The sequence below is a fragment of the Ranitomeya imitator genome, chromosome 1 (assembly GCF_032444005.1).
Source record: "Ranitomeya imitator isolate aRanImi1 chromosome 1, aRanImi1.pri, whole genome shotgun sequence".
In the NCBI taxonomy this organism is placed as follows: domain Eukaryota; kingdom Metazoa; phylum Chordata; class Amphibia; order Anura; family Dendrobatidae; genus Ranitomeya; species Ranitomeya imitator.
The window spans coordinates 951,948,118-951,963,621 of record NC_091282.1 but is presented as its reverse complement, the minus strand read 5'-3'; the positions used below and the strand labels follow the sequence as shown (position 1 = coordinate 951,963,621).

Here is a 15,504-nt window from a genome sequence, read left to right as displayed (position 1 = left end):
TTGGGTGAGATCATTTGACCGGGATGAACATGATATTACACACAAGAATGAATGCCCTGAATAAGTTCTCTCTGGGCCATTCTCCAACCAACAGAAGAGTCTGCCAGAATCAGTATGGATTTCCCTATTTTTAGAACATAAAATCTGAAACATTATCGATGCAGCTTTATTCCTCCATTACACTGACCAGTAAGTTATGATATATGGATACATTGCTTAAGGGGAATCTATCAGTAAGATCAATCTCAAAACAATGACCTATATGGGTTCTGAAAAAAAGATATTTTCTTATTTGTTGCTGTATTTTCATTCAAATGCAGTGTTGCATTAAAGGGGTTTTCGCAGAAACAAAGGTAATTTTAACGTTGATTTTAATCAATAAATCTTGGAATAATAATAATTTCCACAATTGGATGTGTTTAAAAAAATTGTTCCTGTGCTGAGATAATCTTATAAATGTGCCCCTGCTGTGTACTGTGTAATGGCCGTGTCTAACCGTGCAGTAACATGGTCTGAAAATACGACAGCTCCTGGGCAGGGAGGAAACAAGAGAGTATATAGATAGCACAGCACAGCATCTCAAATTATTCCTTCTGTGAGGTAAAACATTTCCCTGTCTGTTTTTTAAAAAATATTTTACCTGAAAGAAATAATCATTTGCAATCTGGTGCTGTGATGTCTGTAGACTCTTGGGCCTCCTCCCCCACTGGTGAGATTTTAGGGCTGGGAAGGGCGCCCCTCTTCATACAAGGGCTCTATCTGTAGCTTCTGACTGATTTATCACTTTAATACACAAGAGAAATGGGTAGATTTTAAAGAACTGCTTGTAGTGCAAATTTGGGAATTTTCATACGCCATGGCTGTCATTTTTACAAAATCTGTGATAAATCTATTACGATTGTTTTTTTTTGTTTTTTTTTAACGGATCATAATGACTATTGAGTTTTCAATAATGCTGTTTTTTTTATTTTTTTTAAATTTGACCTCTGTTCTGACTTTCAGAAAGGAACAGGGTTGGTTCAGTCTTTTATTAGTCCTTTTCTAAGTTGTGTTTTCACTAAGGTCTCGGAACATTCTGGTTTTCCATCTTCCTTTCTTTCGTTCATGTTTTCGCCAGATTGATAGTGAGCTACAACAAGATATAGCTGTTCAGATCACGAAAATTCTTCCTTCGGTAGGAAGCAAGCATGGTGTCCTTGTACTAAACCATTACCACACCTCAAAATTGTGAACATGTTGTGAAACGGAAATAAGTCGGGCTAGACTTGTGCTCAACTAGTACCCATCCCTGGAAATACTGTATTACTTTTCAGTGTTGCTGATAGCACATGTAGGACTTTAAGGTTTCTAAATTATTTCTATCTTTTTATAAGCTTAATGTAGTTTCTTTATATTTCACAGAGAATGAAGATGGTAAATTCATCTCCCCTTTTCATGACATCCCACTCCGTCCAAGAACTGAAGAGGTAACAATCTGACATTCATATGGATGTCATACCTATACTTAGAGGGCAGCGATGTGCCCACTGTAAATGTGATGTATTTCATCTCCTTGTAGGGTTAATAAGTCATAAGTACCTGGACCGGATGCTGACTTATAAGACATAAGCCATGATTTAGCTTTTAACTCCGTTTCTCAGTATGAGCCTATTTAATTGCAGTACCAAATAGGGAAAACTTCACTGGTCGTTAAATGTTATCCTACAAATTAAAACAAAAAACTCCAAAGTTGTACACACCATTATTTTAACATCTTAAGTCCAAAAAAACACCAGTTTAAGGATATGTGTACAAAGCTTTTTTGAAGTAGTCAAAAATGAGTTTTCTAGTGGAAACTTCTTCAGGAAATGTTCCTCCTTTGGGGAGTATTGAGGAGTTTGCAGCCTTCAGATTGGATAGTGTCAAGTGTAAAGCTGGTTCTATCAAAAACTGCTTCAAAGCATCGGGTGTTCAAAATCTGAAGTTGAGAAAAAAAAAAAAAAGATTAACAATACAGTTTGTTGTACAGTAGACATGAATACGTTGAGTCTATTAAACATTTTTAGCAATTTATTTTTCCCCAAGACCTGCCCTAAAAAGATTGAAATCACTGTGTGCACATACCCTCTGGACTAGCATCAGATTGTCCCATGTGACGAGAAAGTAGCAGTTACCCAGGAGTGCATTGCAGCCATCTTCTGCTTTTCTTCTGTCTTCCTGCCCAGACTTGGAGAGAAAACAGACCCTCACACATCTTCATCAATCCCACACAAATCTGTCTGCTTGTGCTCACGTGTTACAGCTACTACATACGCACCATTTCTGCTGTCACTACCATGTAGTATCTTCTTCACTGTGATATCACAGGGCAACTACTGAGCATGTGCGTCCATTACTGAAGGTGGACCTACATTACAGCCACAAGAGACACAAAATGAGACCATTACATATGAAAATATAACGTGTACACAAAACTGTCCCCTATATTAATGGATGAATATTACAAATGCACTTCTTTATATGTACACGATTGCGCTTTGGCCATTTTCGTGGGACATCCCTATGAAGAGTAACCTGCATTTTCTTTTTAGATTTTCCCCTTGCTCCAAGATAAAATGCTGTTGTACAAGAGACCACTTTATGTATTAAGTAGTTTTCATTAAAGTTTACAAATATCCAGATGAGCGTTTTGTGGGTTTTTTTTGTTCCTCCCACCAAAATTCCCCCTCCCTCCGCATGTGAATATTTTGTCTAGAAAGAATACATCAGATTTATTAGTCATAAATTAGATAAAACTCTTTGTTCATTTATACAGTGTTGACTAAGGCATCCATCTCTGTTGGCTTTATACTAAACCAATAAGGCACATATCCACCTTACTTCATCACATTATCAAGTAGTGGTGAAGCGGAAGAAAAGATGAAAGTCCCTCCTTAGCTCAATAACTGAAGACTTATCCAAGATTAGCAGTTCCACAACGTTCTGTCTCTGATGAGTGATTCTGGCGCTAACCGGACAAGTCACACAGTTTGTAATTTTTAGGCCAAGTTCTTCTCTTATGATGAACATATTTTTCCATGTGCAACAACCGGTTTACTTTGTTTTTAAATCCAGCCATAGTTGGTGGTACATGTCTAGCCAGTTCTACTAGTTTGCTTGCTGCATATAGATCTCTGACCTCAGCAGTCTTGACCCACTCATGTGGTGGTACATCATTCACATAACCAAGAATACATGCGTATGGGAATGAATCAAACTGAAACCCGATAAATTATGGTATCGGTGTCAAATTCCTCCCGCGAAAAGTTAGTACGTTTGGGACAACGCCACATCATGTGAAGAAAAGTTCCAGACTCAACTCTACATCTCGGACCTAGAGATGAATTTTGTAGACTAATGGCATGGAGTTCTGTATTCACGATACAATGGAAACGATTGTGACATAGGATAGGCTTCACTCACTGGGGGCCATCTGTAAAAGACATCAGGTCAGTTGGTAGCATGAAAGAATATTTCTATTTTTTTTTCTTTATCAACCCACTAAGGCCTGCCATGTATATTCGATATCTGCTTGTGTGTCCACTGTCTCTCCCGATTCCCACCTCTTTATACATGAACACATAGCTAAGTGTGAATGCGTTCATGGTAGAAAATGTCGAAGAATACACAAATTGAGTAGCTGAAATATAATTGCCCAATTCTGGTCTACTCCGACTTCTATCAGGGGAGAGTTGGGATGCCTTAACATTAATGTATGACCAGCACAATGTAATTAATGACAAGTCTCTATTCAGATCCTGAGGCTCTCCGAATTCTGAAGGTTGGCATTAGACAGTCTGTGATCTGACTGCTTATCTCTGTACAATGCCAGGCATGCTCTCAGTAAAACTAAATCTATTGTCAGCTATGTATGCATTACTTTATGACTGATGCCACTTGTATGTTGTTTTATTTCAGGACCATGATGTGCCAGCAAAGAAATCTAAGTCTAATTGTGATAAGGTAATAATTACCATGTAAGCTGCTAGCGCAGAGACCTTATTGACCAATTTTCTTTCTTCTGTATTAAATGGGTATTACCATATATCACTGAGTGAATGATTTTGTTTGTTTTTTTCATTAGTTCCTTCCCTTCCAGATTGGCCTCTATGCTGGTTTTCTATGGTTAAATTGCAACGAAAAGTCACCTGCATAGCACATCATGTTTTGGAACAAGGCTCATAGCAGGGAATACATATTCATAGAACATCTCAGATATGAAAATGTGTGAAACATTACATCAAGCCAACAGAACTGTGTATGATGTCAGCTGAAAGATTCAATAAGTGATTTATGTGTTTAAATAACCAGACCCGTACAAATACAGGTGACTCTCACATATCAGCAATATTCCATTGTGCATACTGTAGAGTGGTCTCAGAGAAATGTTAAATCCATAGTATGATAATGGCCAGGCAAAGTGAATTTATGACGCTTAGTCATTGACTTTTATATTTATATTGTTATGTGCAAAATAAAAGCAGCCTAGCATCACTAATGTGATTACTTTTTTGGCAGAAAAGATCATACAACATGGGAAAAAAATTCCTGACTAGGTGTAGGCGAGTAATGGGCAACCAACAGAATCAAGTGTCATGTCATGCGCGCTTCTAATTGGGTGTTATTGACTTATTTAATGAAAGGGGGTGTAATTAATAGAGAGGAGGTCAATTAGTGAGGCCATTCATTCTGTGAAAAAACAGGTGTCAATTATGGCCCTTATTTAAAGAAGGAGACATCAAATGTTGTACCTGCTGGCTTTAGCATTAGGTCAGTGAGTAAAATGGGTTGTTCCAGACATTATACTGAAGGAGAAAGCGCTTTGATCAAGAGGTTGACTGGAAAGGGGAAAACCTATAAAGAAGTGCAGAAAATTATTGTCTGCTCATCTAAAAAGATTACCAACGCTTTAAAATGGCAAGCAAAACTGAAACACATGATAGGAATAGAAATTCTACCATCCGCATAGATCATAAAATCACAAGAATGACAATTCAGTGATCAGCTCCAGGGAGATCAAAGAAGATCGTGAGTAACCTGTGGGTCCTGCAACCATCAGAAGACACCTACGTGAAGCCATGCTATTTGCAAGAAACCATCGTAAAGTACCATTGCTGAAAAAAATGCGCTGAAAAGGTTATAGTTTGCCAAAGAGCACATTGACTAGCCTAAAGAGATGAGGTGCAACATTCTATGGACAGATGAGCACAAGATTGTTCTTATTGGGTCTAAAGGCCACAAACCATTTGAGACCACCCAAAAACACTGAATTCAAGCCAGTGTACACTGTGAAGGCTGTAAAATTTGGAGGTGCAAGCACAATGGTTTGGGGATGTTTCTCATACTATGGAGTTGAGCCAATTTATCGTATACCAGGCACAATGGACCTGTTTGAATATGTAAAAAAAAATACTGGAAGAAGTCATGTTGCCTTATGCTAAACAATAAATACCCGTGAAATGGGTATTTCAGCAGGATAATGACCCCAAACACACCAACCTATGGGCAATACCCTGGTTCCAGACCAACAAGAATGATGCTATGAAGTGGCCAGCCCAATCCCTGGACCTCAATCCAACTGAGAATTCGTGGAGTGACATAAAAAAAATGCTGATTTTTGAGACAAAACCTAAGAATGCAAAAGAACCATTCTGCTTGGGCTGGAATACCTGTTTACAAGTGTAAGTTATTTCCATACCTGAGTCTGTACGCAAATTTGTTTTATACAGTAAAAATTTGAATTCGTAAATGAAAATGCAGACACTGCTATTGTTTTACAGCCTATTATTCCCGTTTCTTCATTTTCAGTTTAAAAAATGATAATTGTCCATGTTTTCATGTGGAATTGAATGTGCAGTGCTCTCAGTGCCTTTGTGTGTATGGAAATAAATGCGATTATATTGATTGAGCTTTTCTGTTGTTCGAAACACACTTTCACTTGTATGGCTCCTAGACCGCGTCCTCTAGTCGGACATGCCCATTCATCGGGGTGCGGTCTCAGCTCCGTACAAGTGTATGGAGAGCAAGGCTGCGCCCACTGGCCGGGGGTATGTATAACTCATACCTACGTTCCTGGTCTGGAACCGGCAAATCCCCGCAGCGCACAGACTGACTGCAGACTTATCGGTTTTGATCGGACAACCCCTTTAAAGTATCATTTTTATGTGACCGGGGCGCTTCAAATGATCTGAAATCTAATTTATTTTTCAGAATATCTTTAACATGGTGGTTGAAGTTCCACGATGGACGAATGCCAAAATGGAGGTAACTGGTTGCTTTCTGAGACTTACACGTTTTGACAACTTGAATCTGCTTTGCTGCTGTCGTTTTCATGGCCATTTCTGAGGTGGTACTTCCATTCTTACTTTTCTATGCTTGGTATTTCTTTTGTTAGATCGCAACAAAGGAGTCTCTAAATCCAATTAAACAAGATATAAAGAAAGGAAAACTTCGCTATGTGTCAAATGTCTTCCCTCACAAGGGATACATATGGAACTATGGCGCTATGCCTCAGGTAATTATTTCCTACGGTCAAAGTTTTTTTTTTTCTGGATGATGCTGCTAGAAAACTTTGCATTTGATTTCAATATATATTTATCTATACATTTTTTGCCTTGTTTTAACAGACCTGGGAGGATCCTAGTCATAGAGACCAAGATACAAAATGCTGCGGAGACAACGATCCTATTGATGTCTGTGAAATTGGCTCAAAGGTGGCGTTTTTTTTAAATTTTTTTTTATAGGGGTGTCAGGTTTGGTGTTTAACCCCTTCATGACCAGGGGATTTTTCGTTTTTCCGTGTTCGTTTTTCGCTCCCCTCCTTCCCAGAGCCATAACTTTTTTATTTTCCCGTCAATTTGGCCATGTGAGGGCTTATTTTTTGCGGGACGAGTTGTACTTTTGAACGACATCATTGGTTTTAGCATGTCGTGTACTAGAAAACGGGAAAAAAATTCCAAGTGCGGTGAAATTGCAAAAAAAGTGCAATCCCACATTGGTTTTTTGTTTGGCTTTTTTGCTAGGTTCACTAAATGCTAAAACTGACCTGCCATTATGATTCTCCAGGTCATTACGAGTTCATAGACACCAAACATGACTAGGTTATTTTTTATGTAAGTGGTGAAAAAAAATTCCAAACTTTGCTAAAAAAAAAAAAAAAAAAAGTTGCGCCATTTTCCGATACTCGTAGCGTCTCCATTTTTCATCATCTGGGGTCGGTTGAGGGCTTATTTTTTGCGTGCCGAGATGACGTTTTTAATGATAGCATTTCGGTGCAGATACGTTCTTTTGATCGCCCGTTATTGCATTTTAATGCAATGTCGCGGCGACCAAAAAAACGTAATTCTGGCGTTTCGAATTTTTTTCCCGCTACGCTGTTTAGCGATCACGTTAATACTTTTTTTTAATTGATAGATCGGGCGATTCTGAGCGCGGCGATACCAAATATGCGTAGATTTGATATTTTTTTTATTGATTTATTTTGATTGGGGCGAAAGGGGGGTGATTTAAACTTTTATGTTTTTTTTATTTTTTTCAAATTTTTTTAAACTTTTTTTTTTAACTTTTGCCCTGCTTCAATAGCCTCCATGAGAGGCTAGAAGCAGGCATAGCACGATCGGCTCTGCTACATAGCAGCGATCTGCTGATCGCTGCTATGTAGCAGAATTGCACGTGTGCTGTGAGCGCCGACCACAGGGTGGCGCTCACAGCGACGGGCAATCAGTAACCATAGAGGTCTCAAGGACCTCTATGGTTACCATTCACAAGCATCGCCGACCCCCGATCATGTGACGGGGGTCGGCGATGACGTCATTTCCGGCCGCCCGGCCGGAAGCGGTAGTTAAATGCCGCTGTCTGCGTTTGACAGCGGCATTTAACTAGTTAATAGGTGCGGGCAGATCGCGATTCTGCCCGCGCCTATTACGGGCACATGTCAGCTGTTCAAAACAGCTGACATGTCCCGGCTTTGGTGCGGGCTCACCGCGGAGCCCTGCATCAAAGCAGGGGAGCCGGCATCGGACGGTATAGTACGTCCGATGCCGGTAAGGGGTTAAGTTCGCCATACACCAGATATCACCACAATCATTGATTGAAGGCTCACCACTCCTGAGCATACTGTACATTTGTTTTACCATGTGGGGAGTTAGCTGCTGCCAGACATAAAATGACTATGAAAGGATTGGACATGTTCAAATGCAACATGCCTTATCATTCTTCACCACAACATCTACTGTTGTGTATATGGGTGCACAACTTCACCCATTAGATGGTTGACAGGTAACATTGTGGGTTTGCCTGACAATCATCTGATGTGCATGATAATCCTTTAAGGGTTGAGTCTAAAGGTACCGTCACATTAAGCGACGCTGCAGCGATATAGACAACAATGCCGATCGCTGCATCGTCGCTGTTTAGTCGTTGTGTGATCGCTGGAGAGCTGTCACACAGACAGCTCTCCAGTGACCAACGATGCCGAGGTCCCCGGGTAACCAGGGTAAACATCAGGTTACTAAGCGCGGCCCTGCGCCGGCCGTAAAGCACAGCGGTGACGTCACAGACACCGGAATGTAAGTATGTAGTGTTTGTTTTTTTTAGGTAACCAGGGTAAATATCGGGTTACTAAGTGCGGCCCTGTACTTAGTAACCCGATGTTTACCCTGGTTAGAAGTGAAGACATCGCTGAATCGGCATCACACACGCCGATTCAGCGATGTCAGCGGGTGATCCAGCGACAAAATAAAGTTCTGGCCTTCTAGCTCCGACCAGCGATCTCACAGCAGGATCCCGATCGCTGCTGCGTGTCAAACACAACGATATTGCTATCCAGGACGCTGCAACGTCACGGATCGCTATCGTTATTGTTCTAAAGTCGCTCAGTGTGAAGGTACCTTAACTGTAGCCGACCGTAAACAATAGGATCCTGAAGAGTCCAGGGTGTCAGACCTTTGTCAGTGATATCCTTTCCTATCCGTTTCTGGAATACTGTTAAAATGTAAGCCTGTTCACGGTGGATTTCAGAGGCATATATGTAGCCTTTTATTAGGTAACTAGATGGAGGCCTGATGCTATTGCATCGGTAGGGCGGTAATGTCACGATGGGGGCAGGCTTTGCAGCATTGAGAATCACCCCCCCCGTGTGCTCCCCCACCTATCCACTCTCTCTTTCCTCATGTTGTGACTTCTTCCATCTGTGCTCTCTTCTTTGACCTGTCTACCCCATGTGCTATCCCCCTTTTCTGCTGTCTCTCCTTCCTGTGCTGTGTTCTCCCCTCAAAGACAATACTGACATTACAGCAGGAGATTGCAGAGGATACATTTTGTGAGGTAAAATATTGTTTAAAAACAGTCAGTGAAATATTTTACCTCACAAAAGAAATCCTCTGTGATCCGGTGTTGTAATGTCAGTACTGTCTTTTGCTTCCTCCCCTGCCCAGGAGATGTGGTATGCTCTATATACAGTCAGACACAGACAATTTTTAAAATGAACTTTTCTTTGTGGGAAAACCCCTGTAATGAGACCGGCTTCCTCTGCCTGTAGACACATAGCGCATCTGCCACCAGGATCAGCTGAATGATTCACTGCGCCTGCGCGGAATTCACACAGTAAATCAGACCGCCGCCATCTTTGTGCAGACAGATAGCGGCGGTCACATTAAAACTGCGCATGCACTCCTCCTGTACAAACATGGCGGCGGTCAGTGAATCATTCGGCTAATCCCGGCGGCGGCGTGTTCGCGACGGTATTCCGCTGGTGGTACCGTGCAAAAGGCTGCGTACGGCATATTCAGTGTGTGTGGTGCGTACGGCATATACAGTGTGTGTGTGGTGTGTACAGTATATACAATATGTGTATGGTGTGACCATGTACCGCACAAGAGGCTGGTACCACCAGCAGTTTCCATATTGAGACACCCATCACGGAACAGGATGTGAAGACATTACAAGGTACTGTAAGTACGACTAAATCTTTAGTGCATTTCCAGCTATCCACAAAAAACCTGTTACATTGACTCGCTATACAGACAGGCAGATCTAGCACGTATTGTACATAGATATCCAGTATATTGTAGCAGATTCAGACATTTGTGCTTATGCTCGATTTAGCGCACAGAGCATTGCCCAGGCTGCATATCATATTACCCTCTTGTTCCTGGGAGAAGGACTAAGGCCAGACTCTCACACATCGGTGTTTCATGGTCTGAGTATGGACCACGATGGCTGGACCAGCTTCGGTTCTCTTTACATGAACTTCACATCCCTACGGGCATAAAAGGTTTCTGAGTTTGTCAGTATGGACCATAAATCGTGTGAATCTGGCTTAAGTAGTGGTCTCCTTCCAACCTGTAGATGGTCTCAGTCGAAGATCCATGGAGTCCGTCACTAGTGGTACAGGAGACCAAGGCTTGTCTAAGAGCCTATATTCCTTTTAGAAATCGGTGGTAGTAAACTACCGGCATGTTATAATTTCTCCTCTGAGATGATGTCTTCAACCTGACTGTATTATTCTGGGTGCACTTTTCCTTTGTACATACAGAGTGACTACACCTTTAGTGGTCTTCACGGTTTTCCAGCCCAGTTATAGGGCATTCTGCAACTTGCAGTTGCACAGCAACCATGATGGTATCTCATATGCTTTGTGCTCGTTTACAACACTGAGAGATGAACACGTGCAAGATCCGCACAGCTCTGAGCGCTTCCGCTGCGTGCTTCAATCAGGCGTATCTTTGAACATTGATAGAGATGGGAGGCGGAGGGTTGTCTCCGTGATTGCTTGCCGGGGAAAGATTAGATGATCAAATTAAAACCATTCAGTAATAAAATCTTAATAGGATGCATCATGTGTTGCAGGTTTGCTCTAGGGGAGAAGTAATTCAAGTGAAACCACTAGGCGTTCTAGCTTTGATAGATGAAGGAGAAATGGACTGGAAGATTATTGCAATCAATACTGAAGATCCTGAAGCCGACAAATTCAATGGTTGGTTAAATTACAGTAGAAGTGATTACGGCGCAATTTGCTGGCTATGCCGCCGATTTCTGAATGTTCTGTTTTAATGAGTAATCTGTGTGAACTAGATGGGTTTGCTGTGAATTAAAGGGTTAGTCCTGTTTTGCTGAATTCTGCATTAGACCGGAGTCGCACATAACGTATAAAAATACGGTCCTTTTTTTGATGGCTGAGATACGCAGAAAATTTCCTGAACAGTGATCCGTATTCAATGCGAGGATTCGATTTTTTTCTCCAAAAACTATCCGTGTCACCGATTTGCAAAATGGACATAGAATGGGTCCATTGCCTCAAATATTCGTAAAAACATATATACAGTGTGTGTATATATATATATATATATATATATATATATATATATATATTTATATATATATATATATAAATATATAAATATATATATATATATATATATATATATATATATATATATATATATATATATATATATATATATAAATATCAAAAAAAGAAAAGCAGCACAAAAAATAATACTTTCAAGGCTTGAAAAAGGATTCTTATATCCGAAACGTTGCCACGCCTGCTCAGGCAATAAAGTCCACTTTTTGTATTATTTTTTGTGCTGCTTTTCTTTTTTTGATATTATTACTGGAGGCCGTTTGGACTGCTGGTTGGGAGAGCTTTGCACACCATTGAGGTAGTACTGGATGCTGTTCCTGTTTTTTTCTATATATATATATATATATATGTCAGTGAGACACATATATATACATATATTTATATTTCATATACCGCTAGATAGCATAAAAGCCGGTAATTCAATTGCCGGCTTTTGCTATCTCCTTCCCAAACCCGACAGGATATGACACATGGTTTACATACAGTAAACCTTTTCATATCCCTTATTTTTTAACATAATCCTCACTAGTAATGTTAGAAGTGTCTGTGTGCAAAATTTGGGGGCTCTAGCTGTTAAAATAAAGGGTTAAATCATGGAAAAAACTGGTGTGGGCTCCTGTGCAAATATCTCCGCCAAAGTGGGAAAGCCAGTGACTGAGGGCAGATATTAATAGCCTAGAGTGGTACCATGGTAATTGGCCCCCCTGGCTAAAAACATCTGCCCCCAGCCACCCCAGAAAAGGCACATCTGTAAGATGCACCTATTCTGGCACTTATCCACTCTCTTCCCACTCCCCTGTAGAGGTGGGATATGGGGTAATAAACCTTGCTATTGTAAGGTGACATTAAGCCAGGTTAATAATGGAGAGGTGTCAATAAGACACCTATCCATTATTAATCCTATGTTTATAAAGGCTTAAAAAAACATACACATTAGGAAAAAAGTATTTTAATTAAATAAAGACACATGGTGTTGTAATAGTTTATTAAACGCTCAATCCAATTGAAGACCCTTGTCACCTGAAACAAAGTTAAAATAAAAAAAACAACAATATCCCATACCTCTCCAGCGTTAGTCAAGTTCCACGATGTAAATCCATCATCGTGCATCCCCCCTACTCTGGAACTCTCTACCACAGCATATCAGACTCTCACCTACCATTGAAACCTTCAAAAAGAACCTGAAGACCTACCTCTTCCAGCAAGCCTACAACCTGCAATAACCACCGATCGACCAAACCACTGCACGAACAGCTCTATCCTCACCTACTGTATGCTCACCCATCTCTTGATTGTGAGCCCTTGCGGGCAGGGTCCTCTCTCCTCCTGTACCAGTTGTGACTTGTATTATTCAAGATTATTGTACCTGTTTTTATTATGTATACCCCTCCTCACATGTAAAGCGCCATGGAATAAATCGCGCTATAATAATGAATAATAATAATCAGAAGGGGTTAAATAATTTTACAAGCAGAAGCTCTACTAATGCAGCTGTGCTCCTGCCTGTAAAAAGTGGGGAATGAATGGAATGCAGGGGAACGTAGCTACCTAGACTTGCGGTGCTGCGCCCCCTGCTGGTATAGCCTCATATGAACTTGAGCGTGAGAACATATTCTGAAAAATTCCCACGCTCGAGTTCATAAGAGTTTATGCCAGCAGGGGGCGCAGCACCGCAAGTCAAAGTAGCTATGTTCCCCTGCTTTCCATTGATTCCCCACTTTTTACAGGCAGGGGCACAGCTGCATTAGCAGGCTCCTGCTTGTAAAATTATTTAACCCCTTCTGATGGATTTACATCGTGGGACTTGACTGTAAAGCCGGAGAGGTATGAGATATTGTTGTTTTGTTCATTTTAACTTTGCTTCAGGTGACAAGGGTCTTCAATTGGATTGAGAGTATAATAAGCTATTACAACACCATGTGTATTTATTTCATTAAAATACTTTTTTCCTAATGTGTGTGTTTTTTTAAGTTTTTATTAACCCCTCTGTGACCTTAGACGTACTATCCCGTCGAGGTGCCCTGGGCTTATCTGACCCTGGACGGGATAGTACGTCATAGCCGATCGGCCGCGCTCACGGGGGGAGCGCGGCCGATCGCGGCCGGGTGTCAGCTGCTTATCGCAGCTGACATCCGGCACTATGTGCCAGGAGCGGTCACGGACCGCCCCCGGCACATTAACCCCTGGCACACCGCGATCAAAGATGATCGCGATGTGCCGGCGGTGCAGGGAAGCACCGCGCAGGGAGGGGGCTCCCTGCGGGCTTCCCTGAGCCCCCTGCAGCAACGCGATGTGATCGCGTTGCTGCGAGGGTCTCCTCACCTCCCTCCCTGCTCGAGCCCCGGATCCAAGATGGCCGCGGATCCGGGTCCTGCAGGGAGGGAGGTGGCTTCACAGAGCCTGCTCAGAGCAGGCACTGTGAAGGCTGCAGCACTCGGAGACAGATCAGTGATCTGACAGAGTGCTGTGCAAACTGTCAGATCACTGATCTGTGATGTCCCCCCCTGGGACAAAGTAAAAAAGTAAAAAAAAAATTTTCCAAATGTGTAAAAAAAATAAAAAAAAATATTCCAAAATAATGAAAAAAAAAAAAAAATATTATTCCCATAAATACATTTCTTCATCTAAATAAAAAAAAAAACCCAATAAAAGTACACATATTTAGTATCGCCGCGTCCGTAACGACCCGACCTATAAAACTGTCCCACTAGTTAACCCCTTCAGTAAACACCGTAAGAAAAAAAAAAAAAAAACGAGGCAAAAAACAACGCTTTATTATCATACCGCCGAACAAAAAGTGGAATAACACGCGATCAAAAGGACAGATATAAATAACCATGGTACCGCTGAAAGCGTCATATTGTCCCGCAAAAAAAGAGCCGCCATACAGCATCATCAGCAAAAAAATAAAAAAGTTATAGTCCTGAGAATAAAGCGATGCAAAAATAATTATTTTTTCTGTAAAATAGTTTTTATCGTATAAAAGCACCAAACCATAAAAAAATGATATAAATGAGGTATCGCTGTAATCGTACTGACCCGAAGAATAAAACTGATTTATCAATTTTACCAAACGCGGAACGGTATAAACGCCTCCCCCAATAGAAATTCATGAATAGCTGGCTTTTGGTCATTCTTCCTCACAAAAATCGGAATAAAAAGCGATAAAAAAATGTCACGTGCCCAAAAATGTTTTCAATAAAAACGTCAACTCGTCCCGCAAAAAACAAGACCTCACATGACTCTGTGGACCAAAATATGGAAAAATTATAGCTCTCAAAATGTGGTATTGCAAAAAATATTTTTTGCAATAAAAAGGGTCTTTCAGTGTGTGACGGCTGCCAATCATAAAAATCCGCTAAAAAACTCGCTATAAAAGTAAATCAAACCCCCCTTCATCACCCCCTTAGTTAGGGAAAAATAAAAAAAAATGTATTTATTTCCATTTTCCCATTAGGGCTAGGGTTAGGGCTAGGGTTAGGGTTAGGGTTAGGGCTAGGGCTAGGGTTAGGGCTAGGGTTAGGGCTAGGGTTAGGGCTAGGGTTAGGGCTAGGGTTAGGGTTAGGGTTAGGGCTAGGGTTAGGGCTAGGGTTAGGGTTAGGGTTGGGGCTACAGTTAGGGTTGGGGCTAAAGTTAGGGTTAGGGTTTAGATTACATTTACAGTTGGGAATAGGGTTGGGATTAGGGTTAGGGGTGTGTCAGGGTTAGAGGTGTGGTTAGGGTTACCGTTGGAATTAGGGTTAGGTGTGTTTAGATTAGGGTTTCAGTTATAATTGGGGGGTTTCCACTGTTTCGGCACATCAGGGGCTCTCCAAACATGACATGGCGTCCGATCTCAATTCCAGCCAATTCTGCGTTGAAAAAGTAAAACAGTGCTCCTTCCCTTCCGAGCTCTCCTGTGTGCCCAAACAGGGGTTTACCCCAACATATGGGGTATCAGCGTACTCAGGACAAATTGGACAACAACTTTTGTGGACCAATTTCTCCTGTTACCCTTGGGAAAATACAAAACTGGGGGCTAAAAAATAATTTTTGTGGGAAAACAAAAAGATTTTTTATTTTCACGGCTCTGCGTTATAAACTGTAGTGAAACACTTGGGGGTTCAAAGTTCTCACAACAC

The 15,504-nt window shown here is 41.2% G+C and overlaps 1 protein-coding gene across 1 annotated transcript in view; it reads left to right on the top strand.

Annotated features, from left to right (window-relative positions):
* Positions 1 to 15,504, top strand: part of PPA2 (inorganic pyrophosphatase 2) — a 45,699-nt gene that overhangs the window by 12,257 nt on the left and 17,938 nt on the right. Inside the window, exons 2-7 of the mRNA XM_069743703.1 lie at positions 1,402 to 1,466; positions 3,937 to 3,981; positions 6,229 to 6,282; positions 6,413 to 6,532; positions 6,645 to 6,731; positions 10,867 to 10,993. Of these exons, the coding sequence (XP_069599804.1) occupies positions 1,402 to 1,466; positions 3,937 to 3,981; positions 6,229 to 6,282; positions 6,413 to 6,532; positions 6,645 to 6,731; positions 10,867 to 10,993 (498 nt within the window). The remainder of the gene's footprint in view (positions 1 to 1,401; positions 1,467 to 3,936; positions 3,982 to 6,228; positions 6,283 to 6,412; positions 6,533 to 6,644; positions 6,732 to 10,866; positions 10,994 to 15,504) is intronic.